The 23,005-nt window shown below is 35.8% G+C and overlaps 1 protein-coding gene across 4 annotated transcripts in view; it reads left to right on the top strand.

Annotated features, from left to right (window-relative positions):
• The window catches only part of CPED1 (cadherin like and PC-esterase domain containing 1), a 156,210-nt gene that overhangs the window by 122,864 nt on the left and 10,341 nt on the right, over positions 1–23,005 (top strand). For all 4 annotated transcript variants that reach the window (XM_035332793.1, XM_035332803.1, XM_035332814.1 and 1 more), the window contains 6 exons: positions 4,219–4,336; positions 10,456–10,592; positions 19,409–19,629; positions 19,890–19,991; positions 20,192–20,279; positions 22,173–22,319. In XM_035332793.1, the coding sequence (XP_035188684.1) occupies positions 4,219–4,336; positions 10,456–10,592; positions 19,409–19,629; positions 19,890–19,991; positions 20,192–20,279; positions 22,173–22,319 (813 nt within the window). The remainder of the gene's footprint in view (positions 1–4,218; positions 4,337–10,455; positions 10,593–19,408; positions 19,630–19,889; positions 19,992–20,191; positions 20,280–22,172; positions 22,320–23,005) is intronic.

Raw genomic sequence — 23,005 nt, 5'->3', positions numbered from 1 at the left:
GATGAAAGGGTTTCATGAGAAACCTGGGTCACTTTAAATAGAACCGGATCAAATAAAGTGAAGTCAGCAAGCCTACAAAGGCCATCAGAAAAGCGTTCAAAATTACCTCTTTCACAGTAAGCTTTGTTCTGTCATGTCTCAAATGTAAACAGAGTCCAAAGAAATATGGCAGCCCTGACAGCATCTATATGGTGAGGCAGGGCTGTAGTGCCTCAGGAGAAGTGGGCTGGCTCTTGTGCCAGACAGCAGCTGGATGACTACCAGGGTCAGTGATGGGCAGTGCTGGTGAAAGGCTGCAGGGTCAGATCACAAAGGAAGGAAAGGTTTCTTTGCCAAAAACTAGTTTCCAGACATGTGTGGGCTTAGAGTGTTAAAGGGATGTGGGTTTTTCGACATGTATTGGTTGTATGCAATGCTAAAAGGAATTCCTGCGAGATCAGTTGTATTTCTCTTATTGTTTGGTTTAAAACATTCTGATATACTGTTTCTTTATTAGTAGATTTGGTGTTCAGTGCTTTGGGTGGAGGCAGACTCAGACATGATTACCTGAGTAGAACAGACCAGTTTTTCAAAGTGCTGAACCCACTATTCCCATCAATCAGTGTTCTCTGAAGAGGAGCAATTCTCTCTTCATATAGCAGATGGACTTCAGAAATGTTCCCTCTCTACGGATGTTGACTGAAAGGTCTCTAGATGTGCATAGGAAAGCTTTATTCCTATTTTGTTAGTTTCCAAAAATTCTTCTAAAAGATAAACAAAACTTTACTAATAAAATACTAAACCAGTCTCATGAAAAGTCAGATCTAGCTGTGCATTGAAGTACATAATGCAGGGGAAATTTTCTGTTGATTTTAGTCCAGACATTTCAGGGGGGCTTTTATGTCTGCCTTTTAAAAATGAAGGTTTGCAGGGAAAACGGGCACTGAGCAAGAGCTATCATTTAAGTTTACATGTCTGGCTCTCATCTTTGCCATGAGTGATTGATTGTAAACATACGTAAGATCACAAGATGTTTCATCTTTGGGCAAGGCAAGAAGGACGTCACATCACTGCAGCACCTGAAGAAAACAAACCAAAAATAGTCAGCAAGCTTTAATAAAGCACCGCATAGTGGTGGATCTGTGACAGCCACATATTAATTTTGCACATTATATTAAGCATGTTGATGAGAAGAGATTGGTATCCAACAAAAGTAAAGATGAAACAAATAAGGCTTGTTCAGGGATTCACAATCTCTCACTGATGTTGTTGTTTTAGATGGGAATTACATATTAAACACAAGCAGTGTTATTTAGGACTCACATCTTTTGTAATTAGAAAACACACCAAGCCAAATGGAATCAGACTTCGTGTGACTTGCAAATTGATTATGATTATTTTTAGTAACAAACCAACCATATGAATCTTCCGTTAATTATATTGTCCTAGGAACTCAATCAGAATCAGTTTTTGTTTGTTTAAACACATACCCTGTGCAGACGTATGAACAAGAAAATCCCTGTTAAGTTATTTTATTGCACTATGTTGAGAGCAATAGCAGCTCATTCGGGAATTTCAGGCTTTCTTGTGAAGCCCTGTGCAAATTGTTTTACTGCAAGGTAAGAGCTTTCTGGTGTTAATGTTAGTTGAAGTAATACTGTCAAATAGCTATGCCGTGTGTCCAGACCTAGAGGCTCCAAGACAACATCACAGTTTGATGCTAGAAGAAACTGTGCCATTCATTTTGTCATAACAGCTTTCCCCAGTAATAGAACATTATTATAGAGCAGAGAACAGGATGACTGTACAAAAGAATCCACAAATATCTCCTATTTCTCTGACATTTTATGCACAAAGATGACCTAAGACCTTTGAAGTCAACAGGAAGATTTATTTTTATTGTTTTGTAACCATGTAATAAATTGAAATCAGATTAAGTATGAGATAATTATTTCACTTTATTTTTCAATAAGATAATCAAGACAGCCCCATATTTATTAAATTCCAGGACAGATTCATATCTCCACCAATATCAGTGGCACAAATCCTACTGTCAAATTTCACCTTGACAATATGAGGACACAATTGTTATTTGCTAATTGGTTCAATTCAGGCATAGCATCCTAGATGTAGCATTTAATGGAAACAGGGAATGATAGTTCATGACAGTTTTCTAGTTAATTTTAATATTGTTGTGGAAAATAAATAAAGAACTCATCATACTTCAATAAAGAAAATACTGATGAAATTATTTTTTATTTTTGGAAAAATTGCATTTTATTCTTTGTTTCAGTTTCAAGAATACTCTTTCTTGAAATGAACACAGCACAGTAAAAGTGTATTTCCATCTGTGTAGTTTGTTTGTAACTATTAGAAGTGTTAAGCATGTGCAATTCTTTAGAAAAAAAAAAAAAGAAAAAAGAAAAAAAGAAAGAAAAAAAGAAAGAAAAATAGAAATATTGAAAGTTACTATTACTAATATTAAGTTTATCCAGAAAGGGCACCATCTGTATTTTTCATAGAGTATTTGAAAACAAAAACACATTAAGTAATATTTCCATGGTTAAGTTTTCATAATATTTTATCCTTTGTCATAAAATGATCTTTTCCACTCTTTTTTTTTTTTTTGTAGCTTTCCAATTTTAATGAAAATAAAAATAAAAATAGAAAATATTCATTGTGTTCTAGTGAGTTTGTAACAATATAGAACTGAAATAGAAGATAGTTAACATTCTTCCTGAATCTAATACTAACCCCAGAAAGCTCCCATCTGATGAAACAACTGACAACTGGCAATCCAGTATGGATTTACTTTTTACAAAGTAATTTGAAGTGAAATTCAACTGAACTGTCAAAGGTAGACATTTGCTTCTGAATCATTCTAAGACTCATTTTACAGGTGAGGGAGAAAAGCACTTTAAAGATGTGATCCATTTTGTCCTAAAGTAGAAAATGAAAATAGCGAAAAAAAAAAAAAAAAAAAAAAAAAAAAGCTCATATCACAAATTCACAAATGCTGTGGTGTAATGTATATCATGTCAGTGGATGCTTGAATATTATGGCTGTCAGGCACAATACAAGATACTACTTAAAATATAAGAACCTACATGTGCTAAAACATATGGTCAGGAATCCCTATTAACCTGAGTGTTTCCTCTGAAATTTTTGGGAGTTGCTGGAACCTTCATATACCAAATAGAATAATATTCAAGTGTTCTAAAATCCAATAAAACTCTCCATTTTCAGATTTTCAGATAGTTGATTTAAAATTGATTGATATTCCAGATTGTTACTGCTAATTTTTAGACATCTGACATTAATTATTTTTTACTTTACATTTCTGCTAATGTCTATAAAATTTCACAGAAATGATCAAAGTGTGAGAAAATAAGCTTTTTATGAAGTGTGGTTCCAGTGTATGCCATGGCATTAGGGGTTGATTTGATAACCAGTCCATATTCTTGTATGCAAGCATAAACAAAGACAAAATATTTCTGTGTTAATTGTGTGTCTTAGTGTATTTTAACTAGAACATGAAAATGGCCAAATTCTTTTATACGAAGAAAATTAATTAAAAGGTGTATATTTTAAACATTAATATGTCCATTATATATTTTACCCTTATGATAGTGTCTGAAGTTTACTACAGAATACATCTCACATGAAGACCCAGTTAGATTATATATAGTTATATTAAACCCTTTCCTTCTTCACCTCTAGTAAGTTTTTGTAATGCCTCTATTAGTTCAAATGTTTCCCCCCTTTTTTTTCTCTCTCTTTTTCTGATTTTTTTTTCTTTATGCACCTGTACCTTCTCAAGCTAATTTGAGGCATTCCGTGACAGAACTATGTTCCCTAGGACTGCAGATATGCATACAAAATTGCTATGAGCAAATGAGTAGAGATTTCATGATAAACAGTGACAAAATAACATTACTTGAATGTTATAAGTGTTTGCCCTAACAAATATTCTTTTTATCTTTAGCAAACGTAGTGTCATGTACATTGACTGTAGATTGGGATAATTTGTTGGAAAACCATTGTTTGAACAGAAAAAAAATATTTTAAATTTCATATTAAGAAAATATCAAAGAGCTAAGTATGAATAAATTGTAGAACCAACTCCAAATAATGTTTTTCCTTATGTGTCATTGAAGAGGATTTCAAAGTCACGTGTCTACATGTATCCAGGTGCAGTACTGTAATTTTCATTTTATTTCTCCTTTCTTTTTGTTTCAGGACTGTGGTTCTCAAATCCATCCAGAGGAGTCCTGTGGCTTGCAGCCTCTGTCTCATGAATACCTCTCCCGAATTTCACAGACAGTGCTTAAGACCTGCGAAGCTGGAGACACAAAAGGTTTGTACTTAATCTTCTCTCTTCTGAAAACTAGCTCACACACTTCATCAAAACAAAACTAGAAAAAAATGTTTCCTCTTCTCTATGCACATGCCCTCACCTAACAATAGATATAACTAATCACTTGTAAGGTTTACAGATTTTTAAAATCAGATTAATTAGTTTGTGACAATTTTTAGTTAAACAAATTCTATATCAGTGATCCAACACTTCATGTGTTATTGTCACTTAGCCTGTAAAGTTCATTGAAATAATGAAAGGGATTGTCTAAACGATAAATAAATAAATAATAATATTTTTTTTTTAAAAAAAAAAAAAAGGAAAAAAAAAAAAATAAAATTGAATCATTTTCATTTTTTTTTTTTACTTTTCTTTTGGAAGAAAAAAAAAAAAAAAAACAATTTCAAATTAAGCAAACAATAAAGTGTTTGTTTTTACATGTCAATATCTGAAATAACAGGATGGACAAAACTGTGTGGTTGAAATGTCTTTTTTTTTTTTTTTTTTTTTTTAAGTAATGATTATATACCAACAAGTATGATCAAGAAAGATTGGTAGAATGGCAGGTGTTCATCTTTAGGTCACATCTGCATGAAGATTTATGCTTGTGTACCTTAACAAATATGAGTAATCCACAGGACTGCTTGTGTTTGCCATCCTATGCATGGCTTAAGTTGCTTCTGCATTAGACAATAAGTAATTTTGTTCAATTCTTTATTAGACGGATGAAAAATAAAACCAAACTTATGTATGGTCTACTACTACAAATGTGTTTTTTTTTTTATCTTCCTGTATATAGGAGCAGCTTCTCATAGCAATGAACTTGCACAAACTCAAGGAATAATCAATACAAAGTAACAGGAGTGCTGAAAGGCCTGAATGTTTCACTTGGTGTGAAACATAGGAACCTATATTTGTTTTTCAGTGTTAAATGAAGGGAACGCACAAAGGACACACTGCTGTACCTGACAGCATGTTTTAATCACACAAGTTATGAATCATAAAGAAGCACAAAATAGCCTATTCTATTACATGAGGATGTAAACTTCCTGACTAGAAAGCCCAAACCAAATTGACAGAAGAGTCCTTCTGGGGCAGACAATCTCCTTCTCTTTAAATAGAATGTGCTTCTTTTGAATACCATATCTAGCTAAGCAGACCTGAATATAAAATATTTTAATAAGCTTATTGCAAATAACATATAGATTTAAAATGGAAACTACTTCAGGAAATGTAGTCTCAAAGGACATATCTATAAAATTGGGAAGTCATTTTGGCTCATGAAGTGAAAGATTGCCAAGAGGTGTCTAATGAGCCTAGAACTGACATGCGTAGTATCCAGCAACAAGTGGCTGTGTAATTTAAGGTATGTCACAACTTCAAACTGGAACTGGAATTTTGGAACTGGAGCCAAACAAATGTCCTTTTGTGCAAAATCATTAAAAATTTTAACAATAAAACAATATGCTAGTCCTGACAGTGAACATTTTCCTAACACATATGGGAGTAATTGTAAATTCCCAGCTAAAGCTGCAGCGTCTCTTTTATTTAAATAACTTAAATTTTCAGAGAAGCCAAGCCATGCCCCATTTCCTCTAAGAAGAGAACTCAAAACTTCTGCAGAAGTAAGGCAGCATCATAGGTTCTTATGCTAGGGAATGGCTTAGTTGTACAGGAATACTTGATGTACTATCACAGTAAAATGTATCTGTGCTGGCTAAAGCTTGTTGTGTTGATGCAGATATGGGCAGAGGCTGAAGCAGGGAAGCAGAGGCAGAGATGAAACCTTAATTCCTCTGAAGTAAAGCTTAGAAGTGTTACTAGGATTTCATGCCTCATTTATACTCCTGTGATACGGTATAGAGGCAGTAGCAGAGGGTCTAACCAAAGGTGGAACTGACTATTCCCATCCTACTACTCTCCATGGCACAGTTTGCTGGAGGAAGCTCAGCATCTTACCAAATATGCACTTGATTTACACATTTCTTTCTCTTTTACTGATATATGCAAAGGTGAATATTGAACAGGGGAAGTTTCTGTCTTTACATCTTGTTGGGACCACAGAATGAAACAAAAAATCATTTTTCCTTTAGAAAATCCCAATAGGTTTTTAACCAGGCTATCATAGAAAAAACAGCTCTGTTCAGTATTGCTATAGTATTATTAATGACAAAGTAGTCAGCAAGCAGCAGCCATGTGTTTGGCTCCTCGGAGAGAGAGGCAATTGTGTAAGGACCATGAGAACTCCAAGTTGTTCTAAATTCCTGCAGGTGAATTAGACTATTGCAGTCTGTGCAAATTTGGTACACAGACACTCACAAAATCTGGTGCATTAAGAGATCACAGCTTCTCTGCTATGACATGCATGCTTTACGTGTATTCAGCTTTCACCACGTTCCACAACTGTATCCAGTTCAACATAATTCCATACAAACTCTCTTTTTGCCTTTCAGAGGCTGTCTGAACTTAAGTCCAAAAGAGACACAAGTTGATGCATAACCAGATGAGTGTCTCCCTTAATTACAAGGAGTAAATATCAGTTTGAACATAAGTCTGCAGGTCTAAGATCATTTTATTACGTAGCATGAAAATCATATCCTTTTTAAAATAATGTTATGTTTGTTTTCCATTAATGTAGTTAAATGTTAGGGTCCTAAATAGACACCAAAAAAAAGTAAACTAGACATCAACAAACTACTTTTAGCTTCAGTTTAGTTAAATATTTAAATCCAGATTTGAGTTTTCAGTTTAGGCTTTTTTTTTTTTTTTTTTTTTTTTCTGTGGATAATTTTTTGCACTATATAAAAATTTTGTGTTTGATCTTGAATGTAAGACATATGTATTTGTGGCTAAGCCAATGGGAAAGGTTGAATAAAAATAAGAGGCAGAAAACCCTGTCCAGAAGAAAAAACAGATTAAGTGTACAACCTTTATTGGTTAAAACTTTGTGACTTTAGGCTAACATTTGTGTGCTTTAAAATATAGGTAAATAGTCCTGATTATTTTTTAAAAGGGTATTTGTTTTCATACCAGTTAAAGAGAGCTGTTTATGGGAGTACAGGCAACATTTAATCTCCTATCCTAAGCAGAAGATTTATGTATGGAATTGGTAAGACTCTTTAATGAGACAAAAATCCAGTTTACCTTCACTATTTCTGTGGCTACCTGTTACTTACAGGCTTTCATAAAACTTTGTTTTTAGCAGCTTGAGTCTGGGAAAAAACTTAAACTCACAGCAGATTTCTTTTGCTCTCTCCTTCAGTGAATGCTAGGTAAACTTGTTTTTGCCTGATAGTGCCAATGCTAACTCTCAGCTGAAGCGGCACAAAACACAGATTCATTGAAATTATGTTGAAAGATACATGGTATGCTGCTACCTTGCATAAGTGGGGAAAAAAAAAAAAAAACTTATAATTGCAATAGAAAATAAGTTTAATTTCCAACCTAGAATTGTTTGTTAATTTTTACTGTTGTCATCCATATGCCAAAATAAATATATTTATTTTTATTCTCAATACACTTAGAGAGCAATTGAATATAAATCAAACTATTTTAAAGATTTTCAAAAGTTGCTTATCACTTTCAATTGCCAAAGCTTAAACTTTTAGTGTTCAGGCATTTCAGATCCTTAATATTCATTTTATATAGTTCTACTTTTCTAGTTTATTACCTAAAACCAGATCAGCTCATAAATATATGTGAAGTAAAGCAGAATGTTCCATAAAATGAGGGATCTCAGATGTTGTAGCCATTGCCAGAACTTTTATGTATTTGATTTGAAAGAAAAATTGCAATGTCAGGAAAAAAAAAAGAAGAAAAAAAAAAAAAAAAGTTTTCATATATTTTTTAGATATAAATCACTGCCCAAACAACTTTCAGATTGTTTTTGAAGAACTGTACAGCAGTGGTACTCTCTGAGTCCAAACCTCAAACCAACTATCCATTCTGTCCATACTCTGCCACTCAGAAAGCAGAAAACATGCAAGGTATTTACATGGCACCTATCACTGTTATCTGAGTCCTGGCATTTTTCAGTCTATGCACTTGAGTGCAGTGAATCTGGGAATGACCACTTAGCCACAGATTGCAGATGAGGCACAGAGGGAGGGCTGAGGGAACATGATCCACCACTGGCCACAGAAATCTTGGAGTGCCAAAGCATGCTTGGCCTTAGTGGTGGAAGAACACACCCTGCTCCAAAACTTGGGTAGTCACTGTGTAGCTTTAGGTAAAAAATCATTTTAATCCCTGGATAAAAACTCTATGTAAGGTCTCACCCAAGAAGGTCAGACCTCTCTCCTCCCAAATGCATTACAAAGTTGCAACTATACTACTGTTCTGTCCTAAAGGATTTTGAACTTTAAGCGGTACTCAGTTGGCGAGAAGGACAAACAGCTTGGTGATTAAGACACAAGAAACATGATTTTTGAAGCTATTCTGTGTGAGGAGCACTGAGCACCTCCACCTCACTGCTCATGCCCTGGCACCATGGTCTGGATCAGTCCTTCCTGTCTTCACGCTGTGCTGAAACAGGCCGCTTGCCCAATGGTGGCCTTTAGGAGCTAGGTTAGACGTGCGGATGCACAGTGCGGTTAACATCAGTGTCTCTCGACTTTCGTTTATTTGCAGCCTGCCATCATTTCCTTCACATCACCTGCAAGTATAGCTGACGTGGGGTGCTTCTGGCATGGAGCAGAAGCAGCTGCAGCAGGGCAGGCTGCACAGCAGCCAGAGCTGCACGGTCGCAGCACCATGGGAGGCATTCTGCCCTCAGAGGTGCCAGCTCGTGTTCCCATACAAACAATTATTGGCAGTTTTATTTGGGAGGACTTTTATCTGCCACTGACCAAAACATTTGCTTAGGACTTCCCTCCAGTTCAAGCACAGGCTGCCTCCCTGGAAACCTCCTCGCTCCTGAGGTAGCAGCCGACTCCTTCAAGGCCGCTGGAGCTTTGCAGGGTTGCTTCGCTCAGCCTCCCACTCTGTCCCTGGCCTGATAAATGTTGATAAATAGCAGCCTTGTTTTGTGCTGTGGCTTCTGGTGTCATAACAATATATCAAATGCTGAGAAGTGCACCAAGCTGGCTGCCGTGCTGCTGTCTGGTAGGAGAGGCTGCAGGTCTGCTCTGCAGACATTTATTTGCTGGTGGAGCCATTTGTTGGTCTGCAAGTAGAAAACAAAGTGTGCTAACAAGGCTTGATAGCACTGACACAAGAATCTGGGGGCGTCTGCTTTTTTTTGTGTAACTCCTTTAATCTGAGGAAAAAGCAGATTTTGCTGGCATAACTACATAGACACACACAGTCATAGACACATAGAATCCCTCTCATTTCCAGTAGGATTTTGGAATTAAACAGCTTTAGAGAACCAAAATAACTAAACCATTCATCCTTACCTAACAGATGCCTCAAACCCACTGACTTTGGAACTTTGGATAATCCCACTTTATAGTCCTAAACTGCAAAATCTTTTTAATTTTTAATTTTTTAATTTTTATTTTATTTTTTTGTAATAGGAATCAGGCACATCTCACTAACTTCAACCACCTGATATGCATATATGTATTGTTCAGTATGGTTGTCTGAATTCTACCAAACTGAAAAAAATGGGCACTGCTGAAGGAAAGCCATCCTGTCTCTTGCTTCATTTTTCTATCCAGTAGCTTTCGAAGTCTTACTTTGATCAACCAGGCAATTTTTAGATCAGAATAAGAATGAATCTTAGTAGATGAGAATGAATCTTGAGATGAGAATGAACACTTCTGAACCATGAATATAACCTTTCCCCATTCTGCCTCCTCACCCCTTTGCCTTTATTTTATCCCTTCTGTTGGGAAAGGACAAGCTGATGTGAGAAAGGCAAAGAGAATTGAGAAATAAACTCACACACGACTGTCAAATTTGAGCATTCACAACTCTTTTGGAGAAAGCACAACCTCCCATGCTTGCTAAACGCAAAGGAATGCAGAAAAAGAAAATAGTCTCTTCAAAGGGACAAGAGGGATTTAATTTAAGGAAAACTCCCATGATAAAATGCTTGAGAACACATCACTCACTTCATAATAAGGCTACTCACAAAAATACAGAGGAGATGCTGACACCCCATTGCTGTTTTCCAGGGCAGTGGATTGTCCCTTGCCTCAGCTGCTCTGACAACAGAACCTGTGACTGGAGAGCAATAACATGGCAGCCCCACAACTGCCAACACTCTGTGCTAACTAAGCCTGAACTCCAGCGCTGTGTGGAGGGCAGAAGGGTAAGTAAAAGATTTTGCGCTTTAATTTGTTATTATTTACTTAGATATTTAGTGTTCTGAGGTCTTAAAAGCAATTTTGTAATTTAAGAAAAATCCCTTTTTATTATAATGGGGGAAAAAAATCAGATGGAAACAAAAACTGCTATCAATAATTTAGTCTCCTATGCAGTCACAGTTGTATGCTGCCATTTCACACAAACCTTAGGTCACACCAGTGAAGTGTCAGGACCTACAGGATTATCAGTGAGACCTTCAGTGAGTATGTAAGCACTGTCAGTGGAGAAAGGATTTGCATTGTTACAGTTTGTCTTGCACTTTACGTGTAAGTTCGGTTTCTTCTGCTGCATACCTAATGCATGGCATTGCTTGTGCACACTAATCTTACCAAGTCTTCTTGCACATTCTTTTCTTATAGTGAAGCTTCTAAGGTGATTGCTTGGAAATACAAGGGTGCCTTAATAGGCATGCTATGACTGTAAAACTGTTGAAAGAGAGCTCTGATCTGAGGCTCAGGTACATTACTGAGGATACAAGTATCCAGAAAGTAAGTAATTAATTGTTATAAAGATTTTTATAGTTTATTGTCTAGGTAACAAAATAGTAACTAACAATGATATTTTGATAGAATTTTATATGGAAAAGATACAAAAATAATAGTCTTCCAATTAACATTTTCTTCTTCTTTTCTAGTAATTTCTTGTCTTGCACAGCATTCTTCATTATCATTTTGCTTTATTTCTGCCTGTGGTTTTCTCCATTACTATAGAGCTTTGGGTCTCCCCTACCATACTTTTCTCAAAAACAAACAACAACAACAACAAAAAAAAACATAGGTTTATATGACAGAATAATATTGATTTGCTCCTTACTAACAAAGCAAGCACTTCTGCATTGAACACAGCAAATATATATATATATATATATATAAGAATTTGATAGCTTTAGTCTTATTTCCATTGACATTAATTTCCATTGGGCTTCTTCAATAAGTAAACACCTATTGGTCAGGATAGCAGAAGAACAACATACCTATATGGAAGTGTTTTACCAGTGTAGTGTGAGAGGGTTATGCTGATAGTCCCACCTCCTCAGTCCAACTACTCATATTCACCAGTGTCAAAAACAGGACTACATTAGTTAAAGGTCTATTAAAACCAATCTTAATTCAAAATCCGCTATCTTATGACTTTCATCTACTCCAGTATCAGACAAGAGCCTTATCCCATGTGAAGTACATTAACACAGCATGAGAAAAATCTCTGTAAAACTAATTACACTTCTTTCCCATTCTGCATCTTTTGCACAAAATCTTCCATCATTGTCTGATAACCTGCACTGGTCTGTAGAAAGCTGCTGAATCACTCCTGTTGCCTTTGCAAAAAGTCCATTTAACTGGTTTATTCATTTAAAGTCATCATTCTAACACATTTTCCCCTTTTGTTATATTTCTCCTATGTTTTCCCTCTAATGTTATTTTTGTTGTCACATTGCGGTAGTATTAATTTTGTCTAGCATTTTCAAATAACATTTATGCTTCTTTCACCAAATAAATAAACGTAGAGCCTGGATCAACTCCTTCATGACAGTAGAACTTAAGAAGTCAGAGAAACTTTCTACATGCATAAGTCAGAGGAGTAGAATTGATCCTCAGCTTGGGTAATAAGGTCCTGATTCTGTCTGATTAGGGGAAACTTTAGAGTTACTTTACAGAATCTGAGTAATTTAATAGGAAAAGTGATTTTTTTCAGGTGTTCACTGAAAGAGACTTATGTTTGTTGGTTGTATTTATTGCTGTTATATATGTTTAAGAAATCCTGAGCTTTTATAAGGGTGCTATTGAATATACAGTAAGATATATAATTCTTGTGAATGAATACAATTTATCCAAGAGATTTTTGGTAACCATCCATAAATAGTTATATTCCCTAATTTGTGTTATTAGTTTCAAAACCATTATATACCTCAGCTTTAAGCACTATAAATATCTCTGAATTCTACCCAAACTAATGATATGATTTCCTTAGTAATATAAGCAGAAGCATTCAACACGAAATGTAAGCAGACAGTAGTAAGATAATAGGGGCAAAACAAGCCCAAAATCACCAACCTAGGTGAGGATACTGAGATGATTTAGAGTGTTTGATTTATACTCCACCTTTGCTGAAGCTAGGTGAGAATAACAGAATTCATTCATGTGTCCACTTCTCAAAATGTACTCAGCTAACTTTTGTAACCCTGTATTCTGGGGTTTTGTAGTATGCCATCATACCTGAAGTATTCAGCTTGTGCAACATTGGCCTCTGCAAAATCTACATTTTGCTATATCAGAGGTAAAATTGCTCCATCAGAACTGGAAATAACTGTGAGTTCTCCCAACTCAGCCCTATTTTCTTAAGTTCAAACCACACAATATCTCAGTTCTTGGTCAAAGTTTATTCCAAATTAAGGCAATAAAGTTTCCATGCAGCCCACATAATTACCAAATCTTCATTTGGAAAGCAGAGAGACATATGTCAGTAACATCATTGGGTTAAGTGATGCCACATCTTCCATAAAAAATACTAACATGCCTCTGTGACTGAATACCCTTTATTGAATACCCTTCATAAACAGTTCAGACTCAAGCTTTGATCAGGAATTGAAGGTAAAACAATTGCTGACATTTGTGATTCAGTAAGCTGAAGTCTCTGACTTTTGTCCTGAAAAAAATACAGGGTTTGGTTTCAAGATTCTGACCTGGTAGGCTTTGCTTCTTATTGCAAAAATATCACAATGAGGCATGATAGATACCATAAGTGTCTGTGATTATGTCTTTTCTTTAAAAAGGAGGTGTTAATCTCTATGCTGCTGTCAAATTCCAATTATGACAACTGCAAAAAAAATGCAAAAAGGAAAAAAAAAAAAAATGTATGTTGCTCTTCAGCTCTAATGCATGGGAAAGGAAGAATGCAATATGTTTACCACTACTGTGATTTGTCTCTGGTCTGGATGTGCATCAACTGATAAAATAATAAAGAAAGTGAATGCTAATGGTCTCTTTGTAGATGCAGCACATGTGAGATCAACTGTATGTTTAAATGCAATTATTCTTTTTTTCCCATGTTTCATAAAACAACAGTAATATGCAGTGATGATATGTCTCTTACTCTTTAATTTATTTATGCATTTATCGATGTTTCCAAAAGATATTTATGGACATACAAACAGCACTTCTTTCCTATTTTCTTCATACAAAAACCTATCAAAACATGTTTCATAATTTTGTTTTCTAACTTCAAGCTGCTTTCATGTCTTATATTAAAATTGATTTGTACTTCAGAGCTTATCTCTAAAATTATCATCTCCTTTCTCTGTAACAGAAATTCTTTTACTCTGGCTATGATTTCAAATTGGTTTCACATCATTGTTAATTACTATTTTAATTTGTGTGTATATAAAACTGTGCTTGAGCTAAGTTGTTTCTGTTTCATAAAACCTAAGACCGCCTGTAGTGATACAATAACACTCAGATTGGTGGAGACATGAGAAAGGATACACATTCACAAAAACAGTTTGTAAGAAGCCTTACTTTTCTTTACGATGTGTTAGCAAGACTAGTCAGTCATATGTTTACATTTCAGACACAGTAAACAAGAAAATTCTGAAGTGCTGAGTCTAAAGTGGTTCTGGCTGAGTAGATTTTCATTCAGTCCACTCTTGGTATCTGTAGCCCTTGTTCACAATTTTAAATTCTTAGTAAGGGTAGTGAGATGCAGATTATGTTGTTCATAGGGAACTCCACATGTATACTGTAATTAAAATAAAGAAATAGGCAATCATAATAAAAATATTTCATATGTATTATATTGGCTCAACAAAATCCTCTCTAAGTGTGGTTAACAAGCTTTTGCTGTAAGATTTATACAGTTCTGTGAAGACATGAAAGTTTGATTTTTGTACAAGAACTTTTATAAATAATTAAAGGAAAAGGGGTTCTAACAGGTAATTTTTTATCCAATTAGCAGCACATAGAAAGCTGCCCTCAGTAAGATGGAGGGATATGTATTTTGTTTATCATTGAGAAATATTGCTCAGAGTTTAGTCTTATAACAAAGTACCATTGAATCATGTGTAATTAAGAACAGGAAATATGAAAAGGTAATATTTGCTGAAGTACTTAAAATTCAGCTGTTAAAACAAGAATTTTAGCTTATAATTTCTTAATAATATTTTAGAGTTAAGTACTGTTTTGGACTTACAGGTGTTTGAATTTCCTAAGCGTGGTTAATTTATAATGATAGGTCTGGTTAAGAAGTGGATTCCACTATGCTTACACAATCTTTTAAGGCCTGTAAGCTATAATGGATTTATTTATTTATTTATTAAAAAAAAAATAAAAAAAAAAAACATTTACAACAGAAGACACTGAAAACATCTGTCTGTGTGAGAGTATTGTTCTCTGTCTGGTTCTCTGTCAGCATTATGTATGCCTGATCCTTTAGTCATCCTGCAGACAAATCCCCCATTAACCTGAACAGTGTATGACTGAGCCTTGTGCCATAATGTGAAGTAAAAGAGTTACAGCATATTCTGCACACCTGAACCATCCTTTGGCTCATTATTGCCATGGAGCTAAATAGAGTCATCCAAACAGCGCCTGGTTCAAATACTACATGGCATGCACAGTTATAGTAAGCTTATGCAACTCTAAAGGATCAACTGTTGCCATAGCTACCACACATTCAATTACATTTAATGATTATTCTAATTCATCAAAGCTCTTGGGTTATTTGAAAGACATAAGTTTTATTCCAGGGGCTATACACCACTAACTTTAGCCTCTGGGTTGGACAAGCATTTGCTGATAGTGAAGCTGAAAGATGCTTCCTGATGGTCTGCATACCACAACAGAATGTGCTCTGTCAGTTCTTCACAAGGGCAGTTTGAAAAGTGGTTTTGCAGGTAGGATAACCTACAAATGTCCTGTTCCTCCCCATGGATATATTTTTTTATTTTTTTAGGCAGAAGAAAATGACTATTTTTTTCCAGGATTTACAGATGGTTGGAACAACTGTTAGAACCAGATTGCTGGATACAGAGAAGGCCTTAATGAATGGATGCTCAGTGTGCGCACATTTGCTGATGATATGCTATGCATCCAGCGGCCTGGAATGCATTGGATTACAAGGAATGCACACCTATCATTCTATATGAGATCTTCTCTGCTGCATTTATGGGAGAGCATCCTCTTCAAAATCCCAGTACACACAGTCTCCAGGATGTGACTACTGATATGTCCAGGGAAGATTACAGACAGACTTCAGAGCTCTCTGTCGGGGCTGGAGGGCAGGGACCATAGATTTCACATACTGTAGTAACAATTTTAATTATATGTTTTTCAGTAATGCCATGATTTCACTTTGAAGGAAGTGGCTGGAGTTAAACAGATTTGAATGATTCCAGTGATACTGTCCTGGTATGGCTCGTACCTACTTGACCAGTCAGAGGTTTCTTGAGTGAAAACTAATATGGTTGTTATAATTGATTGACATATTTGAGGAAAATCTACACTTTTTATCTGTCTTTCTGTACAAGCATAGGTCTGCACTGAGTAATTTTTCCCTTCTCCTCTTACATCAAGTCTTAACTATTCTCTTAACAGACCTGTTTCTGAGTATTTAGGTTAATTTCCCCAGAGTAACCCATATTCCTCACCAGTGTGATGTTGCCATCTCTCTCATTTCTGACATCTTGTTCAGCCACACCTTCTCCTAGGAATAAATACACATTCCCACATGGACACCCACACTCAATAGGATTATCTGTTTGATCAAATCCATTTCCTGACCTTCTTAACTCCTCACAAGCTCACTTAAAAATGAAAAAGGAGATGTTTTAAGACTCAAAACTTGCTCCTTTAGGGGAAGGCTTTGTACATTTTCATGAGTCTCATGTTACTATTTGAAGAAGTACATCAGGGTAACAACAGGACAGAGTGCCCAGTTCTGACTTCTGACTAAAAGTCTGCTAGAGAACTGATCTTACCTCACTTGTCTTTCCTGGTACTGATTTTCAAAATGACTACACAAAGTGCCCTTCCTTCTGCAGAATTCACCATCTGAGCACCCCAGAGCAAACTTGAAAATTCACTCATGGACCAACTGCTTGTATGTGTAGGTGTAGAATTTGAAAAGCTTTACAATGCTAAAATATTTAATAGAGTAAATGGAGTGTGTGTGAGGGCAAGTCTTTTGCTCTGTTTTTGACATCAGAAAAAGAATAGGAAAGAGTCTGATGAGTCATTCTCTGTCTTTGATGATCTGCAATGTCTGAGACTTTTAAAATATTTAGAATGACACTTGACACTTACATTATTAGCGCATATACAGTGTTGGCCTTGGCTATGGTTCTTCTCTCTTTTTGTGTGTGGGGGTTAGGGGTGGGGCATGGAGGGGAGGAATTGTCTTGTTCTGCTGTTTGAATTCAATGGTAGATGAGATTAGATCAAATACAGATAGAAGGAAAAATATCTATCAGCATCTTAGTCAGAGTACAATGAAGAGTAAGCAAAAAGACGCATTTTTCAAATCAGTGATACCATGGTATCATAGTAGGTAGAATAGCAGAAGAGAAACAATCTAACATGCTCTAATAGCTACAGTGTGTAACCTGGTAGAGTTTGTTTGTTATTCTGCTAATGGTGTTCTATGTCTTTATAGAACTGTTCTCACCCACATGGCAAGTTAATGATAACCTTCTCTACTAATATCTGAGAACTACTCTTTAAGTAGATATACATCTATATACTATGGTGATGGACTCATGAAATGGAGATTAAAGAGATGTGGATATAGGCAGATGGAGGGATTAAGACGTTTTGCAAGTTAAAAGAATTCTTGTTTAAAACCTCAAGTTAGCCTACTTTAGAATTAGGTCATATCATAAGTGCAGACTGTCTTCCAAATTGTAAATAATGGCATTCATGTTTGTGTTTGTTAGAGAAAGAGAGAGAGAATCCAACAAATCCTTCCATTACCAAGGATCCTTGACTTCTGAGTCATGTTTTGCTTGATTTAAAGAGGTTTCTTGTGGCACAATATGAAAAGAGTTGGAAATCCCCTTGTGTGTGAGAGAAGTGCTTGTGCTGTCCAAGCAAGAACAGCAGCTGTTTAAAAATGTATGCTGTGAAGCAGTTTTGAGGGGTCTAGAACAGGAGGTTAAAGAGCCCCTGTGTGTTCAGTGCTTGCTTCAACATATTTGCTACCTCATGTAATGATTCTCTGCTGCCCACAATGGAGAGGGCACGGGATGGTCAGGTCATTGCTATGTGCATTGCTGGCCCTGCCACCAGATCAGGGTTCATCTGAAATAGCTTCTCTACTATGGGAACTTTCTTTGGTACACTTCTGTGGCTCATTTTTACTCACAATAGGCTTATAGTGGAAACTGGAGCCAGTCACTAAAACTGTGATATTCCAGAAGAGAATAGATAAATAGAGATGTATTAGATGAGAGAAGTCCATGAAGCTTTCACCACATAAAGTCTCCAAGACAAGCTTTGCAAATATGTTCTTATACATGTAATATTGTGCAGTCTGAATTTTATTTGCATAACCAAATAGTCAAGGTGGAAGTTGTAAAACATCAAAAAACAAATCGAGTTTAAAAAAAAAATAACAAAACCCCAACTTACAGGATTATAACTAGTGCCAGAGGAGGTAGGATAAGACGCATCCTGCAACACAGAAAGCAAGGTTGTTACTGTGTCATGGCTCTGTAGGGTTTCTGACTCCACATTTTACATTTATGCTTTTCTTTGTGCATTTATGGCTGATGTGACTGTGGTTTCAAGAGATTACACATACAGTTTCATCAGAAAACTGCACGGAACCTGAGTTCTTTTCACCTTTGGACATGTCTTTGCTTACACATTCCTTTTCACCTTTCAACATTTGCCTTTGTTTACACATGCTCTTCAGCAGGAGGAAATGTTAGTCCTACCCACTAAAAATGGGGCAATTACATTAAAAAAAAAAAAAAAAAAAAAAAAAAAAAAGCCTTAAATTCTGTGGTCTCCACATACAGAGATCCTTGATTTGTCAGGGGATTCAATAGAATGAGTAGAAGCAACCCTAACTAAATCTGACTTTTTTATTCAGTTGCAAGCTCAGAGTCAGACTGCTAACACATTGCTCAACCTGAAGTCTCTTCCAACTCTCTTCAGGACACAATGCTTCCTGATGGTCGTGTCACATACATCCCAGGACTGTATTCAGATTCTTTGTCACCACAATAACCCCCTTTTTTATCCTCTCTGAAATGACAGAAAAAAACATCTCTTTAAAAATAAGGCAGCAGCTGCATTCATTGATGTGTGTTACTTTGGTGTAAATTCAAATGAATCACTTTTATGGAAGACAGAAGTTTAGCATGACATGCTGTGTAGGAGCAAACCACATGAAAAACTGGAGGAACTAAAGAAGGAAACTGCAAGTAGTCAAGAGAGGCACTATACTAGCAATTGGAAATAAATATAAGCTTAAGCTAAAGAAAATAGCAGTAACTGTGTAACTATAGCCATCTATAACTTGCACTTTTTGTCTTTGAGACAGATTTTGTCTTTGAAAATATTTTAGTTAATCAGATCACAAATATTTTTCTAAAGGAGAATTTTAGTACTTAGCTGTCATGCCTGGAGAACTGGCAGCTCGCAGAGAGATATCTCGACTGCTGTGAAAAAGGTTTAAAACCTCCAGCCTAGCTGTATTCTTTTATTTCTCTTTGGTTTTATGAGTGTATAATTTCTGAGTCGTATCTTTTTTTTTTTCCATTTGAAGATTCTTTTTATAGGTGACTCAACTAACAGAGGGATGATGTACTATCTTATAGAAAGAGTGAATGAGACTCTTCAGGAATGGCAAAAGACCCATGATGTTAAATGTTATCATAATATCAATGAGGGGAAAACATTTATAAGTTACTCCTACTATCCCCAGTTTTGGATGACTGCAAAACAGAGACCAACTTTTGAAAAAGCACTAGAACAACTGCTTCAGAGGTACTGTATGAACTCCATTGCTGGCTTGCTTGTGTTTTATTCTATTCACAAATGTGTTTAACAGATCTTGCAACTAAATAACCAAACAATTAAACATAACGTGTGCAGACTGTATTGTGTGGTTGAAAAATAGTAGAAAATGACATCAGGCCTCTGATCAGGGTGCCAGATACAGTTCACTGAAATGCAATGCAATGCAGTTAAAATGTTTGCCATCTGTTTTAAGGCAACATGTGTTGTTTTTTCTTTCTGGGTTTCAGATCACGTCCCCTAGAGAACACAGACCAGACGGTATTAATTGTAGGTGGTGTTCAGTGGCTTAATTCCAATCACCTGCAAATTATCCAGAAGGTGTTGAACAGGTAATGTTATGCACTTAGTGTTATTACAAGTCAATTCTTGATAAGATAAATTATGGGAAACCAGAAATTTTAAATGCAAACATTTCATTTGTTTTCTAATGGGTGTGACTTTGAAAAATATCTATATATATATGTCTTTTGATGTGTCTGTTAAGTAAAATGTGTGTTCTGTTTTTTTATTAATTTAATTCGCCTAACAGGGAAAATCTATCAAATATCCTGGTAATTATCAAATCCATAGGGATGGGATTTCACCTCCCAGTGGATGGAATACATTCTTTATCACAGGTAAGCTAAGTATATTTAGAGTGCATTTTCACAGAAGACTTGTCATTTCAGCAAACATTTTTTTCTGTCTGATCAAAAATGTTACCTCCTCTGCTGAGCAAGCTTTAAGTGAATCACAGAAGGAATGTTTGCACTTGCTAGTATGGCTTGCTGATGTGGATTCAAACCAATTAGCCTTATTTCATGGATTCCACTGCAATCAGAGTAATTTGAGACACTGTGCTCAGTCAGCTCTCCCAAGAACTAGAACAACCTCCATTAAGTCTGCTGCCAAATTTGAGAAATTGAGTTAGGGCTAGGCAGATAGCTCCTTCTACCACGCTGAGCACAGGCACTCCCCAAGCTTCTTCTCTGATCACTGCCAGATCAGACTCAGTGTTCTTGCTCTCCATAAATGCCTTAACCAACTTAGGAAGCCAGAACTTTATAAAGCAGCTGGAAGACACCGGTGAATCTAGCCTGTTACTTGTATGTTAAGTGGGTGATACAGTGAATTCAAATCATGTCCAAGACCTCTCAGAGGGCTCATTTCAATATCTTGTGTAACTCATTCAATTCAGTATTTTTATTTACAACTTGGTTGATAGGATAGAGAACTCATAAAATGTGTAGAAGAGACAAGTCTTGGAAGCACTGGAGAGTAGAAAAGAGTAATGGTGCCTACCAGCATTGCACAACACTTTTTCTAAGCTTTCATAGCTTATGTACAGCAGTCCTATCACACTGAGGACTGGCATTCACCTCTTCTTGCAGCGATAACAGATTGCTTTATTCAGTTTCTGATTTTCGCTGTAGAGACTGCCTTGCCAGATTTTGCCCATTCCCTCTTTCTAGATTAGCAATATCTGCCTGTAGTGTTTACTCAAATTCCTCTTATTGATTCCAAATATTTTATTTGTTTTTACACATGACCAAGTTAGGGTTCATTGAGGAAGTGGTTAGAATCAATAGGAAGAAAAGTGTTCATAACTCCTCCCATATATTTCAGCAGAGTTCAGTCCTAGGAGGAAGTAGAGATTTGATCTCAGGTAGATGAAGAAAGGATAAAAGAATATGAAAGGCTTCTCAGGATTACTTTCATCTGTTTCTCATCCAGTAAATTCCATAAAACTCCAGAAATCAACTACAATATGCAACTCTAATTCTTTTCCTTTTCATATCTGAACCATAAACCAAATTAGACTTGCAATTTGGGTGTTACGGACTTCTGGATTACACCATCTAATCTCAAAGCCCTTCTGTCTGCAGTGCCAAATTTGCTGCCTTGACAAATTTATGGCTAACCTTTTTTCTATTTTAGGCCTTCCTGCAATATCTTGAGAAATAATCTCTTCTTCACAATGATTGTGTCTAAAACAACCATGGCCTTATACTCCTTTTTAAGGAATAGTTTCAGTGGCTCTGATTTGAAGCCGAATTTGCCCTTTAAAGGAAAAATTTAGCTATTTTTTTACACAGATATCTTTATAATAGGACATTTTTTCTTGAATTATACCTTATATTAGCTGTTTATATTAAAAAGTTTTCCAGTAAGTGTATTTTAAACAGCATTGAAATATTCCCATTGATGAAGCTGTGCAGCTACTGAAAAATAATTACAGTTACTGCTAATTTGATTTTTAGTTTAGGTCATCTTGAAATGAACCTGATTTTCTGTGTAATTAGGGAAAATTTTATAGGTTTTCTTATGACTTTTTATGTTCTGCAAAACCTGTTCTGAAAATTTCTGTAAAAATCTATGGTAGTCTTGGAATAATAGGTGTTTTTCAAGAGTGTGTTTCAAGAGTGTGTTTCACATCTGGAATATAACATGATTATCCTATTTAAAATTAAATTTTGCTATTCATTCCAATGGCAGAATAAAATATTTGCAATATTTTATCTGGAACACAGGCAGAAGTGCAAAATTTGTGGAACGAAAACTTGGTTATCCTGGATACAGCAAAAAATTATGGCTATGAAGTTGTTGACACCTTTGTCATCACAATGGGACGTTACAAAGAATTCATGCGGGGGAAGTGTGGCTGCCATTTCCATGAGGTAAGTTTTTGTATCTTTTTCAGGTATTTAAAAGAGGTTTTAACTGCCAGGTGCTTAGAAACAAAAATGTAGACAGGTAGGTTCACAATCATGACTCGAAAATAAGCCTTAACAAAAGCTGTGGAGGCTGCTATATATGTATGGTGGCACCTGTCCCTCACTGCCCAAGGACAGGCTAAGCTGGTGTAATGACATCTCCTTGAAATAAAAACAAGCATGCTCTTCTGGAAAGGTAACTTGTATAAAAGTCTATTTTACACTTGCCAGGTTCTTACATGATTTGGTATCCATTATATATCCCTACTGCTTCTGCATGTACTCAGTCTGTCCTTTTACAATAGGTCACTCTCACAGGTTTTTGTTCTACACCTTCCTATCTGAATTGGTTGGCAGACTCCCATCAAACCATAGATACATTTAAAATGGAGCTTAAAATTGAAAGACCAGTCTTATTTCTGTATTCTCATATGTCCAAGAAAGAGTTATCTGGTATAATTATGGTGACAGACTATATATATACAGACTATACAGACTATACATATAGTGACAGACTATACAGACTATAGTGTCAGACGAGCAGAAGTGGTAAATTACCTGTTGTCATTCACACATGTAGTTCTGATTTCTTTTTTGTCTGATATCTGTCAAGATTGTCTTCCATTTTATAACTATCAGAGTAAGCAAAA

This window comes from Oxyura jamaicensis, chromosome 1, assembly GCF_011077185.1.
Source record: "Oxyura jamaicensis isolate SHBP4307 breed ruddy duck chromosome 1, BPBGC_Ojam_1.0, whole genome shotgun sequence".
Lineage (NCBI taxonomy): Eukaryota > Metazoa > Chordata > Aves > Anseriformes > Anatidae > Oxyura > Oxyura jamaicensis.
Note: the sequence above shows the minus strand (reverse complement) of the source record. Positions and strands in the feature narration are given on the sequence as shown.